Here is a 14,387-nt window from a genome sequence, read left to right as displayed (position 1 = left end):
AGGAAGGAAGGAAAAGGAAGGAAGGAAGGAAGGAAGGAAGGAAGGAAGGAAGGAAGGAAGGAGAGAAATTCATTGAGCACTTGACCGTTAAATTGAGGCAGAGGCTCTGGGAGTCTAGATGGGACCTTCCCCAGCTCCAGGATGGAAGGAAGTCTGGTGGGAGGACAGAGAAAGCAGAATTGGTGCTGATGGCTATACACTCCCCCTTTAGCGTTCTGCTGCTTGTTTGTGCCACCTTGTCTTCTAACATGAAGAGAATGAGGAAGGCTGGGGTGTCAGAGGCAGCCTCATTTCTTCTTGGTTCTGGAAATTTAATTAAGGGCCTTATGCCAGCAGCTTTAGTAAAAGCTTCTAAGGGATTTGAGTTTATCTGCTTGGAGAACAGTGACCATTGAGCCTAGTCAGTGGTTAGTAAGTAAACCCAATTTCTCTGCCCAGTGGAATGCCAGGACCATCTCAGTAACTTCAAAAAGCATACAGAAAAGGCTGGTCATGGTGGCTTACAACTTTATTCCCAGCAATTGGGAGGCAGAAGCAGGCAGATCTTTGCGTTCAAGGCCTTTCTGGTCTACATAGCACTTCAGCACGGCCATGGCTACAAAAAGAGACTGTCTCAAAATGAAAGGAAGGAAAGAAGGCAGGCAGGAAGTCAGCCGCCATGATACATATTCCCAGAGCTCAGGTGCAACCAACAGCGATACGATGATATGATGCCGGTGTGACTGCTGGCAATTGCTGCCAGCTTCCGGGTTTATTCGGAGTAGGTCAGATAAGAGGAGCTGTGGGCCTCTCATAAAGACTTGGCCAAGATTCCAAGCACAGAAGGTTTGGGCAGCAGCAGCTTCGTCTCATGGAGGGGCTTTTGGGCAGGGAGGCTCATTCTTACCCAGGGCTGTAGGTTCAGCAGGAGAACACTGTAGGCAAACTACCAATGAGAGCATCTCAGCAGTAGCCTGACATCATCATCTGGGACGCTCTCCTTCCCCTCGTGGTACCTGAACTGTTAGCTGTTCCTTACTCCCCTTTGCTTTCCCCTCCCCCTTTCTACCTAGCATAGGGAAACTTTCTGGAAGTGAATGGGAAAGGGGTCAGGCTCCTCAGGCAGGAGCAGACCCCCCCCCCCCCGCGGGAGGGTACTTATCCAGGCCAAGGGCGCTGACCACGCACTTCCCTGCAGGTGTGTGACTCTGACACCGTGCTGGATCCAGCCTGCACCATTGAGATGCTCCGAGTCTTGGAAGAAGATCCTCAAGTAGGGGGTGTTGGAGGAGATGTCCAAGTAAGAAGTAACCAAGAGTTTCTGGGGCTTGGGGCGGGCCTTTCCGGTTTACAAGCCCAGTGGGATATGCCTGGGAAATGAATCTCTGGACTTATTAGCATCTGGGGAGCAGTTTTCCTGATAGTTTTTGTGATCTTTAAGGGCTCACTTCACTGACTGCCCAACTCATTTCCTGCTCTTATTGAACATGAATAAGGGGAGGGGAGCATTAGAAAATTTGAATGGCTCGTCTATTAAGATCACTGCTGCTCTTGCAAAGGGCCCAGGTTCGATCACCAGCATCTACTTGATGGTCAGAACGTCCTAACTGCAGTTCTAGGGGATCTGATGCCCTCTTCTGGCCTCCACAGGCACACATGCCATTGGTGAACAGACATACATGTAGGAAACATTCACACAGAAAATAAAAAAATTTTTTTTGAAAGCTCATGTATTTGGAAGGACATAGGATCTGGATACTACAGGTCTCAGAAATAACTTCCTTTTGGACTGATAGTGTAGCAGATAGCTCCCAAATTAGTTCCTTGAAAAGCCCATGTTCTAGGGAACGCAGGCTAAAGAGCTGTAGGGAGTATGTTAAGCACACGGAGCCAGGTCTTCTGCCAGAGGACACTGCAGGCAATGTCATGTCACCTTAAGGGCTTTCCAACCACCAAAGCCTCTCTAAGACCAGGCACTGACTTCTGGAGCATCTTTTTTTTGTTTGTTTGTTTTTGTTTTTGTTTTTCGAGACAGGGTTTCTCTGTAGCTTTGGAGCCTGTCCTGGCACTAGCTCTTGTAGACCAGGCTGGCCTCGAACTCACAGAGATCTGCCTGCCTGTGCCTCCCGAGTGCTGGGATTAAAGGCATGCGCCACCACCGCCAGGCCTCCTGGAGCATCTTAACCGGGAGTCAGTGCAGGTGTAAAGGTGGCTGGAGCTGGAGAGTGAGGCTCTATATGACCACTCCGAGTTTCAGATTCCTCAGTTCTAGTACGTTCACAGCTAGCATCCAGGATTGTGAGCAGTAGGCTATAGAACTCAGGGTGGAAAGGCCTCAGATGAACACAGCATCTCTGTCCCCTTACAGATCCTCAACAAGTATGATTCATGGATCTCCTTCCTGAGCAGTGTGAGGTACTGGATGGCCTTCAATGTGGAGCGGGCCTGCCAGTCCTACTTTGGCTGTGTGCAGTGTATCAGTGGGCCCTTGGGTATGTACCGAAACAGCCTCCTCCAGCAGTTCCTGGAGGACTGGTACCACCAGAAGTTCCTAGGCAGCAAGTGCAGCTTTGGGGATGATCGGCACCTTACCAACCGAGTCCTGAGTCTTGGCTACCGGACTAAGTATACAGCACGCTCTAAGTGCCTCACAGAGACCCCCACTAAGTACCTCAGATGGCTCAACCAGCAGACCCGCTGGAGCAAGTCTTACTTCCGGGAATGGCTCTATAATTCTCTGTGGTTCCATAAGCACCACCTCTGGATGACCTACGAATCAGTGGTCACAGGCTTCTTCCCGTTCTTCCTCATTGCCACAGTCATACAACTTTTCTACCGTGGTCGCATCTGGAACATTCTCCTCTTCCTGCTGACGGTGCAGCTGGTGGGCATTATCAAGGCTACCTATGCCTGCTTCCTTCGAGGCAATGCAGAGATGATCTTCATGTCTCTCTACTCCCTTCTCTACATGTCCAGCCTCCTGCCAGCCAAGATCTTTGCCATTGCTACCATCAACAAGTCTGGCTGGGGCACTTCTGGCCGAAAAACCATTGTCGTGAACTTCATTGGCCTAATCCCTGTGTCCATCTGGGTAGCTGTTCTTTTAGGTGGCCTAGCATACACAGCTTATTGTCAGGACCTGTTCAGTGAGACTGAGCTAGCTTTCCTGGTTTCCGGGGCCATCCTGTACGGCTGCTACTGGGTGGCCCTCCTCATGCTGTACCTGGCCATCATTGCCCGGAGGTGTGGGAAGAAGCCAGAGCAGTACAGCCTGGCTTTCGCTGAGGTGTGATCTAACCCCCAAGTAAAGTGGGACAAGTGCAATGGGTAAGGGAGGGGAGGGAATGGACAGACAGGGTGGGAGGGCGCAGGGAGTGTTGTGTTCTAGTTTCATGGCCGAAAGGACAAACCTGAAATGCGAAGAACTGTGACTGTGGTGTGGCCTGCGGAGCTTCTGCTCTCGAAGCCCAGCACTGATTGTTCAGGTGCAGGGCAGATGGACTTGTCTGTTCTCAGGCTAGGTCTGCTTGCCCTTGCACAGGCAGTGATCTCGGAGATTTTACTTCCTTCTGTTAACTACAGAGAGCCCAGAAATGGGCTAAACCAAGTGCTAACTTCCATCCTGTGACAACTTCTAGTACAGAAGCAAGCAATGACAGACTTTAGGAAAATGTCCTCCTACCCTATTTGAACATGAGGGATAAGAGAAGTTCCCATCAAGTCTGGCCAGCTAGTATCCCCTTCCCCAACCTCTAATTAGCCATCAATGCATTACGATTGTGCCTGAGATAACAAGGCTGGGAAGCCTGATCTTTGATCAGAAAACAGGGTCTAAGAAATGGTGCTTTATGTAATATACTCCACTCCACATCAAAACATCCCAGGGATAAACCAAGCCCCCAGGGGTTAAGTACTGCATTTGGTGGTGTCTGTGCATATTATAAAGGAAAGTTTGGTCATGGGTACAATCCCAGCACTTGGAAGGTAGATGTAAGAGATCAGAGGTACAAGGCCAGGTTGGGCTGACAGCATGGACAGACAGATTGTCAGGGTGCTAAAAAACCACAGAAGCCTTGGACTGAATGTGTTCCAATTGGAAACTGCTCAGACTTTAAAAGGGTTTCAAAATTGTCAAGACATTGTACTGAGATCAAATTCACCAGGAAACTCAAAACCCAATGTGTTCAGAGAAGTCTTAGTTACTATTTTGGCTCATTCATACCTGAATTCCTCTCAAATTCAGCTCTGATCTGAGGCCAGACATCCTACTTGATATTTCATTCCCTTCAAAGGCACATAGTTGTTCTTGGTTGTGATTTTTCTAGTGGGGGGAGCAGCAGTTACCTCTTCATTTTCATGGGGAAGCTTCTTCACGTGGCAGAGAACAAACTCTTACAAGACTTACAAGGCTGCCCCCTACATGCATGGAAAAGAATACCATTGCTGATCAGTTTTTCATCTCGGAACTGGTCAGTAACGTGGCAACCGGTTGGCATGTGTGACTTTTAGATAACCCTTCTCGACAATCATCCCCAGTGGAAAGCTTTCTGGTGTTGCCCAAATGAACCCTCAAATCCAAGTTGGTCAACTTTAAGACAATCCATTCTCCTCAGTGGCTTCTCTAAGGAATCCTATGGCCAGGTAATGGATACTCCGTTTGCTCTTCAGTCCGGAAACCAAACTAGGAGCTGGAACTGGTCCAACAATCTTCAGACCTCTCACCACGCTGAGCTGCTTGATTTTCCTGCTTCTTTTGGGGAGTGATGAGAAGCTTTTTTTTTTATCGTTTTGAAATCAAGAACAGACTCGGCTTTTGGATCTAAAACCTGGGAGCGTGACTAAGCCTTTGACTTTAGGGGTGCTTATACTTGTTCCAAACATTGTTCTCAGAGGGGCCAGCTAACCCCTCAGAACCAACACTAAGGTGGAAAATGGTGTACATAGGTGCTTCCTACAAAGGAATGAAGTGCACTCGGAACCACAGATGGGCAAACCCTGGCATTTCCCTTCCTCTCATGAACGCAAGGGTTTTCTAGATGTAGCTAACAGTTGCCACAGCACACAGACCTCAAATTTCCAATAAAATTGCTGACTGATGTCAAGCCCAACCAATGGCACCTGGGAAGCGGCCGTTGCTCTGGGCTTTTCTGCAATGGAGGCAATCCGGTCAGTCAACCACAAGGCATGATTCTCTTCAGCTTTTACTTGAAGGCTAGCACAGGACAGTGGACTCCGGATGCACACTGCTTGTCCTACCATCACTCCTCTGCCTTGCACTGTGGTTGACGTTCCTCAGATTAAAGATGCAGGTACAGTAGTGAGCTTACAACATTTGACCTCGACTGGATTTTCTAATTTATTTTGTAAGTTTTTCAGCAGCAAAACTAAACTGGGTCTACAGCTGTATCCCTGTTTCTTGCAAGGGACGAGCCTTTATACAATGAGACTCATTTTGAGTTTTCCTCATTGGAAATTTCAGCCTCTTTTGTATTACTTCTACAATTTGTAAACATATTTATTTTTACCTGCTTTTTTTAAACAAGGAGGGAACTTTATTTAACATTAAGGGTGGGAAGGAATCAGAAGGGAGGGGGCTTTGGTAGTAATGTTCTTATCACAGCCATTGAGCACAATGCATGGGCCTCTTGCCTCTTAAGCAAAGTCACACTGCAGAGGTGTGCAGCGGGAGTTCATCTTCAGGTAAGCCTCTTTGCTCACTGCTCTGTCTACCTTGCCCAACCCCTTCCTACCTAAGCAGTGGAATGGCTTCTGGAAAACCTCCTTTGAGTTTCTAGCCTAGGCCATCTAAGTTCACAACCTTAACATCAGACTTATAGCCATCCTCCTTGAAGTCTTAGATGAAGGCATGCAGTCCTTTTACTGTCTGTAATGTGATTACAGATTAATGGTGATTGATCTTGTTCCCAATGCTGTACATGGCTAGGAGTGACAACATGCTGGGGCCATACTCTGTACTGCGCTATATAGCAATGGGGCTGTGACTAGCCTTTTCACAAGAAGCTCCTTGTCCAGGAATGGTGGAGGAGGTTGAGAACTCGCTGCTGCTTATGCAGGCTGGCCATGCTCCAGCTCAAGTTTTCCCTGACTTATTTAGAAAGCATTCTAAGGATATGACCCTCCTTGAACTCAAATCCAGGAGCTGCTCCTGTTCCTCCAGGTTGCCAGACAAATCATGGGTGGGAAATCCTCATAGAGTGCAGCAGAAGTCTCCCAGGACCCCTTTCTCAGGATGACCCTTCTGCTACCATCTTTCTTGATGCTGTTGTCATTGCAGGTGCCACAACCAATGTCCCTCTCCCACCCACCCGCAACCGCTTTTGCAGCTTTAACTTTGCCTTCTCCTTCTGCACCTCTGGGACTCTGATAGCAGAGCTCCACTCCCGTCGTCCTCCTTGCTGATGTTCATGTTCTTTACTCCAGCATCATCTAGTGAGGATGCATACTCAAGATTCTGGCTCCTCTTTATCCAGGACCACCTCTCCACTCTGGGTAATTGGTGCTGACCTTTGTTCAGCAGTATGGAACCTAAGTCCCTTTTTTTGAGTCTAATGCTTAAGAGGCTATATGTCATCTTCCAGCACTACCACTCTGAGGACTTTCTTCCCTTTCTGCTTAGTCATCTTAAAGGTCACCATCTCCTTGAGTGTGAAATACTGAGAAGCTGAGGCCCTGCTGAACTTGCAGTTGCAGGCTGACCCAGTTCTGCCAATTCTCACTCATGAGACCACCTGCATGATGGGGTTTGGTACAAAGCAGGTGCTAGGGCTATTTCCACAGCCCCACGTTCTTCTTGGCCAACTTTTCACCCGCCAGGCTCACGTTCCCCTGCAGCACACCTTCCTCCTCCTGCACCACTCCTTTGTCCTTAGAGATCTGTCTCTCCTTGGAATTAATGGCATGCTCCTCAGTGAGGTCCTGCAGGTCTCAAGCAAACTCCTTCACCAGCACTGATACCGATCTCTTATCTAGCTCTTTCACCAACTTAGTCCTCTACTCTGCCAAGTCTTCTGTAGCTCCTCACCATCCAAGCTTTGGTGCTCCTCAAGGCAGGGATCATACTCCCCCAACTTCGGGCTCAGGAGTGCCTTTCTTGTAGCTCTCTCTAAAGGCCATGGGATTGAAACCTTGGCTGTTGTAAGCTCCTCTTTCTTAACACTGGCCTTCAAGAGTTTCAACCTCACCTTGGCTGGACTTGGCTGAGTCAGTTTGAAGGCTGAGTAATAGCATCTTCTGAGCTGGATGGGGCATCACACTTTCTGGCTTCTCTACTGCTCAGAGTGCTGTGCAGCACCATTAGGGACCTGAGCTTCCAACCCCCCTTACGTCTGTTGACTGCAGGTGCCATTCTGGTGCTTCTTGTATTCCTGATGTTGCTATGGCAGCTTGATGGTGTGCCTGTGCCAGCCACCACTGGTTCTAGCCACCTTTCTCTCAAAGGAGCTCAATGACCCCACAGTTAGTGCTAAATTGGCCTTATTGGGCCACCACCAAGCCCTGATGCCACGAAATGCAAACAATTCTGGGTGACAAGGCAGCTGCCAACCTGTTGCTGGCAACCATGAGCGGCTGCTTCTAACACCGTAGTTTTCATTGTCCTTGGAGATTAGCTTTTTGTTGTTTTCAGGTCAACAATTTTTTTTTACTGAACTTATCAAAATAAAAACTCTTCCACAATGCTGGTGTGTCCATCGCTGTGACAAAGCACCCCAGGTGAGCTTCTGGAGGAAGGTTCACCGTGGCTCACACTTTTGGTGTCCTATCACTTTACTGTTCTGGGTACATGGTGAGGCAGAGTATCACAGACCTAGAGGAGGCCAGGGACAAAACACACCTCTCCAAGCTATGTTCATATGACTAACTCTCTCCAGCTGTGCTCTGCCTAAAGCCTGCGTCACTTACCAATTAGCCTCCTACACCATGACTATCAGCAGAGCTGTTTCTCCACCGATGTCTAAGAATCCATCTCTTACCTCTACTATGGAGCTTCACTGGGGACCAAGTCTTCAACACACGAGGTTAGAAGTTTAGATCTAAAGAAACTGCTGGAATCTCAGAGCTATGTCCTCCTGTACTTACTAAACCTGATCCCTACTCTAATTTTCAAAGGACTAATGGTAGAAATGGTAACAGTAGAACTCAGAAGTAGGGTAAGAGGCCAGCAAGATGATGGCCCAGGAGTAAAAGAAACCTACTACCAAGCCTGCTGACCTGAGTTCAATCCTTGGGACTCATATGGCAGATGACCACTGCCCCACCCCCTACTGTCCTCTGACTCCCAGACGTGCAAAGCCAGTACGAGTGCACACACACCACTCAAATATTTAAAATGCTGGGCTGGAGAGATGGCTTGGTGGTTAAGAGCACTGACTGCTCTTCCAGAGGTCCTGAGTTCAATTCCCAGCAACTACACGGTGGCTCATAACCACCTATAATGAGATCTGGTGCCCTCTTCTGGCCTATAGGCAGGATACTGTATAAATAAATAAATAATAAATAAATCTTAAAGGAAGCGGGAAGATATTAAAAACAATTAAAATGCTGATTTAAAAAAAATTCAAAAATCGGGCAAGTTGTCACACTTGCATCAATTTCGGGAATTAAGTCACTTAGGCCACCCTAACACGGCATATGCATGAATGCTCATGCATACGCAGTATCAGTGAATCTCAGGCTCATGAAATAACGATCACATGCAGTCTCCCAACCAAAAAATGCCAGCTCTCCTCCAATTACTCCACAAAACAGAAACAGAAGAGTGACGGCTAAACCAAAGCTTACCGTTCAAATGTAAGCATGTTGAATACAAGGTTGTTGTCGCACCAAAACAAAGACAAGCAGAGGTTAAACGTGCCCACTGTGGAAGAGAGAACAAAATGGAATGACCGCAACAGCCCTCTCATCCCATTTATTAAAGAAACAGTAAGAAAAGAGACAATGCAGGAAAAACACCAACCATCCTTCACATCAGGCCGAACAAAGCACAGTGATTCTCCCTTTCATCCCTCCGCCCCCACCCTAATTCCCCAATTCCCATCCACATCAGTTTAAGTTTTGAGGTTCTTTTATAGGGAGTACCAGTGGAACGGGAGCTGGATGATCAGAGGAGCCTGAAATCTGGCACCTAAGTCCCAGGAGAAAGGAGCTGCAGGTCCAGTCAAGCAGAAATGTGTGGACCTGTGACTTGAATGTCCACCTCTCCGTTCTGTGTTCAAGCCCCCAGGGAAAGGTCTGGCAGTAGAACATGACCAGGTCCAGGGTGACCAGGCCAGAGTTACTGAAGCACGGTCCGCTCACCAATGCAGCATCACTAGACAGCAAGTGAGCCAATTCTCCAGTAGTGAGCGGGGGAATTAGGACCTGCAGGCCAGTGCATCCCTGAGGAAAAGTCCACAAGAACAAGTCAAGAAACTAGTAAGAAACGAGGGGCAGAAAGCTGTGGGACAACACACAGCAGGCGTCCAGAAGGCCAGAGATGCTTTTTCTTGAGTCAGGATCATTCGATCTGCCATAGTCCATGTCTCACAAATAATAGTTTGCCTTCAGTCAAGAGAAAAAGCAGAGGAAAAAGAAGGCTCATTTGAACTTGAGCCCCCAGCTATGTTCTTCAGACAGTAGCTCCAGATCTACTCCTTTATCTAAGAGACAGTCCCAGACCAGAACCACAGTATTTGAAAAACGAAGTGGCCCTGGAAGAAAAATGCTATTTAAGGGGGTAACATTCCATTTGGGTACATCGCAGCCATTGGGCCCCCAGGTCTGGGGAAAGCAGCTGGATTTGAACCAGGGAGGCTGCCTACCCTAGGAAATGGGACCAAAGTCTTGGTTACAGGGCCATTCATCCTTGGAAAGGAAGCTGGGTTAAGACCCAGGGTTCCTGCTGGCCTTGCAAAAGGAGCTGGGTTGACACCCACAGGGCCTGCTGGAGAAGAGCCCAGGTGCCCAGCAGCTGACCTTGGGAAAGCAACCTGACCCGGGCCTAATGGGCCAGCAGACCTTGGGAAGGCAGCTGGACTTGGACCCTGCAGACCAGTGGCCCTTGGAAAGTTAGCTTGGTTGGGACCTAGTGGCCCAGAGGCTCTAGGGAAAATTGCTGGATTTGAGCCCTGGAGACCAGCAGACCTCTGAAAGGTACCTGGATTTGAAGCCAGTGAGCCAGAAGACTGAGAAAAGGCAGCTGGGTTCAGTCCTCCTGATCCTGTCCCTCTTGGAAAGGCTCCAGCATTTACCCCCATTGGGCCACCTGGCCTTGAGAAATGAGCTGAATTAGGGCCCATGGGGCCAGGAGCCCTTGACATGGCAGAGGGATTTGGCCCCGGAAGGCCAATTCCTCGAGAGCTAGGACCTGTGTTTGGTCCTATGGGGCCAGGTACTCTTGTCATGGTAGGTGGGTTTGTGCCCATGTTTCCAGAAGCCTGTGAGAAAGAAGCTGAATTTGCTCCTAAAAGACCTGCTGCCCTTAGAATGGGAGCAAGATCTAAGCCTTGAGGTCCAGCCATTCTTAAGTTAAGACCAGATCCTGTACCCAAGAGGCCACCTGCTCTGGTATCCAGATTTGGGCCTGGGCCTAGGCCACCAGCTCTCGGGTTGGGCCCAAGGCCTGGACCTAAGCCACCTGCTCGTGGATTGGGCCCCAGGCCTGGGCCTGGAAACATACCCGACCTAGGAGCCGGGTTTGTACCTAAAAAGCTTGATCTCAGATTAGGACTCGGTCCAGGGCCCAGGCCAACTGGCCTAGGATTGGGAGGACCAGTACCAGAGGCTAAAACACCTGCCCTCAGGTTCGGCGCACATCCAGGGCCCATAGGGCCACCACTTCTGGGGTCAGGACCTGTTCCCAGGAGCCCACCTGCCCTTGGGTTGGCCATATGACCAGGGCCTGAAAGGCCTCCTAATCTGGGGTTAGACATAGGTCCTGGGCCTGGAAGACCCCCTGTTCTAGGGTTTAAACCCGGTCCTGGTCCTGGTCCCGGTCCCAAAAGGCCACCTGGCCTTGGGAAGGAAACTGCACCTGTACCAGTGGGATTCATCCCTCTTGGAAAAGAAGCCATGCTTGGGTCACGAGCACCAGCAGGAAAGTGTGCTGGATTTGAAGCCAGTGAGCCTGATGAACTTGGAAAAGAAGCTGGATTCCTTGGAAATGGAGCCAGGTTCCCCCCAAGAGAACCTGCTGCCATAAGGAAAGGATCTGAGTTCACGCCCATTGGGTGGCCTGTGTTCATAGCAGGTCCTCCCTGTGGTCCCAGGGAACCGTCCAGCCGTCCTCGAGGTGGCAATGGAGCACGAGTCCAAGGAGTTGGCCGCTCTCTAAGGAAAATCCGGGGTTCTTTCATACTTTCTTGGGGACGTTGGTGATAATAGGCTTAGGGCGAGTTTTGAAGAGGATCTTGTTTTTGATGAGTGCTGTCACCAAATACCGAGTGCCAGTCTCTCGGCCAAGCTCGTCACAGTCCTGCTCCCCAGGAGTGTGTTTGACAAGGACTGCAAAAGGTTTCTCCAGGCGGATGATTTTCCCATACAGGATGTGGTGCCCCACAATCAGCACAGGGGTTCCCTTTGGCAGAAGAAGAAGGAGATGCCTGAGGTTGAGGGCAAGGCCATTCCTCTCAGGTGCCTTGTAAAGCTGCTCTTGGCAGCAATGCTGGCACCTCACAGTCCCTAATCTGGTTCTATCACTGTTAAAAAACTGCACTAGACAATCCACCCTTGTGCCCTTTTTATTCTTTCTAGCCCCAAGTAAAGAGCATTTCTATTTTTAGGACCCTTGCAGATTCCCCAAGGCTCCACTGCCCTGCTACTGCGAAAGTGGTGGGACAGCAAACAGACAGTTCTACAGACTGGCTAAACCTCGAGCAACAAACCTGAGGAAAGTCCTCACACTGGGTCCTGGGAGCACCACCTCAGTTGTAGCTTGCTTTACTGAGGCATAAGGTAGGGAATAAAAGCCCCCTCACCTCAGTGGTGTAATGTAGGTCTCCCAGGAGGTTTCCAGCTAATCCGGTGCTGTAGCGAGCCTCGATCTCCCCCTGTAGTTCCATCAGCACCCATTCTGCCAGGCCTCCAGCCCCCGCACTGCAAGCAAAGGGCTGGTGGTTACAATATTTTTGAGTGGTGAAGGATGAGTAGTGTCCTACACCTACACCACCATTAGAGGCCCAAGGAAACTCTGGGATGAATACAAGTGCTTGGGAAGTTGGGCAATGCTGAGAACTGAAATAGAGATCTTAATGCAAATAGTTATATAAGATTTACCTGAGGACCCTAGTGCTTCCAGAACAGTGTGAAACCAGTATAGCCCTTGGCACTCAAGCTAAGTAAAATCTTAAAACATACTCACCTAGAAATAACAATTTGCACCATGAGCCTTCCTTCTTTAAAAAAGCGACTGAAAAACTGGAGGAAAAAAAAAAAAAGAAAAGAAAAAACACCTTTAGGGCAATAATTATAGCTAATATTTATCACTTACTTGTGTGATAGGTACCTTTTCCCTTTGAGAAGGGATCTCTAGACCAGATTGTTCCCGAACGCTATGTGGGTGAGGATGACCTTGAATTTCTGATTCTCCTGCTCTACCTCCAGCTTATGGGTTGCTAGGGACCTCACCCAGGGCTTCATACATGCTAGGCAACACTCTACAAACTGAGTTGTACACTCCCATCCAGTGTGTGGCAGGCACTTTTCAATTGTTTTTATTGAGCTATATATTCTCCCCTCCCCTTTTGCCCTCTCCCAGTCCCCATGTTCCCAATTTACTCAGATCTTGTCCTTTTCTACTTCCCATGTAGTTAGATCCATGTATCTCTCTCTTAGGGTCCTCTTTATCTAGGTTCTCTGAGATTGTGAACTGTAGGCTGGTTTTTCTTTGCTTTTATGTCTAAAAGCCACTTATGAGTGAGTACATATGATATTTGTCTTTCTGGGTCTGAGTTACCTTACTCAATATGTTTTCTAGATCCATCCATTTGACAGGCACTTTTCTAAGTGCTTTTAGGTACGTTCTCTACTGCCTAGCAAGGCCTAAAGGGCTAGGTTTTCTTGCTGATTTCGAATACATAGAGTACAGTTGCTATTGACAACAGTGAGACTGATGATACACTCAGGTGTACTCCAGCAAATCACAAGGTTATTTCTTTTCTTTTCTCTCTTTTGAGATAGGGTTTTTCACTATATAACTCAGGCTATCCTGGTATTGTAAAGAGCAGACTGGCCTCAGGATCCATCTGTTTCTGTCTCCTGAGTCATGGAATTAAAGGCATGTGCTATTCTAATGTGACTCTCAACTAGTGACCACCTTTCACTAAGATCAGGAAAACACTCTTTATACTTTTACATTATCTAACAGTGCCACCTGGTGGCAATTCTGCGTACCCTAAAAGCTGATGCTATCTAGCTTCATTTGCTCTGTGACTACCATTCAGGGAGAGAGGAGACTGGATTGGGGGGCCAAAGCTACAAATTCTGGTTGTCTTTTGAATGAGACAATATATAGTGTTACCAACTGTGATATAATTGGTCAACAGGTTTTATAATTGTATTCAAACTTGACAAAAACACACCAGATTTTTTTCCCCCGTTTTTTGTTTTTTTTCCTGTTCAAGCTAAGGACTTGCAACACAACCAAGGCTGGCTTAGGACTCCAGGTATACTCTTGCCTCAGCCTCCAGATAGTTAGGACTATAGCTGACTCCAGCATGTCATTTAATAGGCTTCTTATTGGTTATCATCACTCTAGATCTCCAGTAGGATGACAGAACCTCTCTTTCCAGAGCACCAAAAACACTGAGTCAGTCAGCAGCTAACATATTTTGAATTTTCACTATGGACCATACACTATCTACATGTGAACATGGTATCTTCAATCAACATGGCAACTCTAGTAAGAGGTAATTATTCCTATTTTGAAGTTGAGGCTATTGGGTCATACACAGATAAAGTCACTTATTCATACGTGGTACATATTCAACTGGAGTAAAGATAGTAAAGCTGAGACAGGAAACTGGGTCATCTAGTTACTTAAAAATCACCACCTAACTTTCCCTTCCCAGAGGACAAAATCAAGAGCCAGCAAGAATGAAAAGGAATTAAGAAATTAGGCAGCCAGTGACAATATATTTAAATGCTGTTCAAAACAGCAAAAGGGCACCAAGACTTGTACCACCTTGAATAAGTTAGGTCTCTGGACCAAAACAGGCTGTGGTCCCACCCAAGAAAAGGCAATTTATCAACTTCAAAGGCAAAGATCTTTGTACATATAACAAGACTAGTCACAGGCCCTAACCCGAGTGGTTTTTGAGACAAGGTCCATCTTTGAACTGGCAATCCTGTTTGAACCTCCTGAGTACCGTATGTATCAAAGGCATGTGGCATTAAGTCTGGCCTCCAAAGCACTT

General features: G+C 48.0%; 2 protein-coding genes across 3 annotated transcripts in view; one reads left to right on the top strand and one right to left on the bottom strand.

Moving 5' to 3' along the window:
• Has3 (hyaluronan synthase 3) overlaps positions 1-3,307 on the top strand; it is a 9,762-nt gene extending 6,455 nt beyond the window's left edge. Inside the window, exons 4-5 of the mRNA XM_026778508.1 lie at positions 1,178-1,279; positions 2,348-3,307. Of these exons, the coding sequence (XP_026634309.1) occupies positions 1,178-1,279; positions 2,348-3,271 (1,026 nt within the window). The 3' untranslated portion in view covers positions 3,272-3,307. The remainder of the gene's footprint in view (positions 1-1,177; positions 1,280-2,347) is intronic.
• Positions 3,308-8,890: 5,583 nt separating this feature from the next.
• The window catches only part of Chtf8 (chromosome transmission fidelity factor 8), a 10,318-nt gene continuing 4,821 nt past the window's right edge, over positions 8,891-14,387 (bottom strand). For both annotated transcript variants that reach the window (XM_005345415.2, XM_026778509.1), the window contains exons 2-4: positions 12,335-12,390; positions 11,952-12,069; positions 8,891-11,551 (exon numbers count right to left, since the gene is read on the bottom strand). In XM_005345415.2, the coding sequence (XP_005345472.1) occupies positions 11,327-11,551; positions 11,952-12,069; positions 12,335-12,357 (366 nt within the window). In that variant the 5' untranslated portion in view covers positions 12,358-12,390 and the 3' untranslated portion in view covers positions 8,891-11,326. The remainder of the gene's footprint in view (positions 11,552-11,951; positions 12,070-12,334; positions 12,391-14,387) is intronic.

This window comes from Microtus ochrogaster, chromosome 4 (genome assembly GCF_000317375.1).
Source record: "Microtus ochrogaster isolate Prairie Vole_2 chromosome 4, MicOch1.0, whole genome shotgun sequence".
Taxonomy (NCBI): domain Eukaryota; kingdom Metazoa; phylum Chordata; class Mammalia; order Rodentia; family Cricetidae; genus Microtus; species Microtus ochrogaster.
This window is presented reverse-complemented; position numbering and strand designations above follow the sequence as displayed.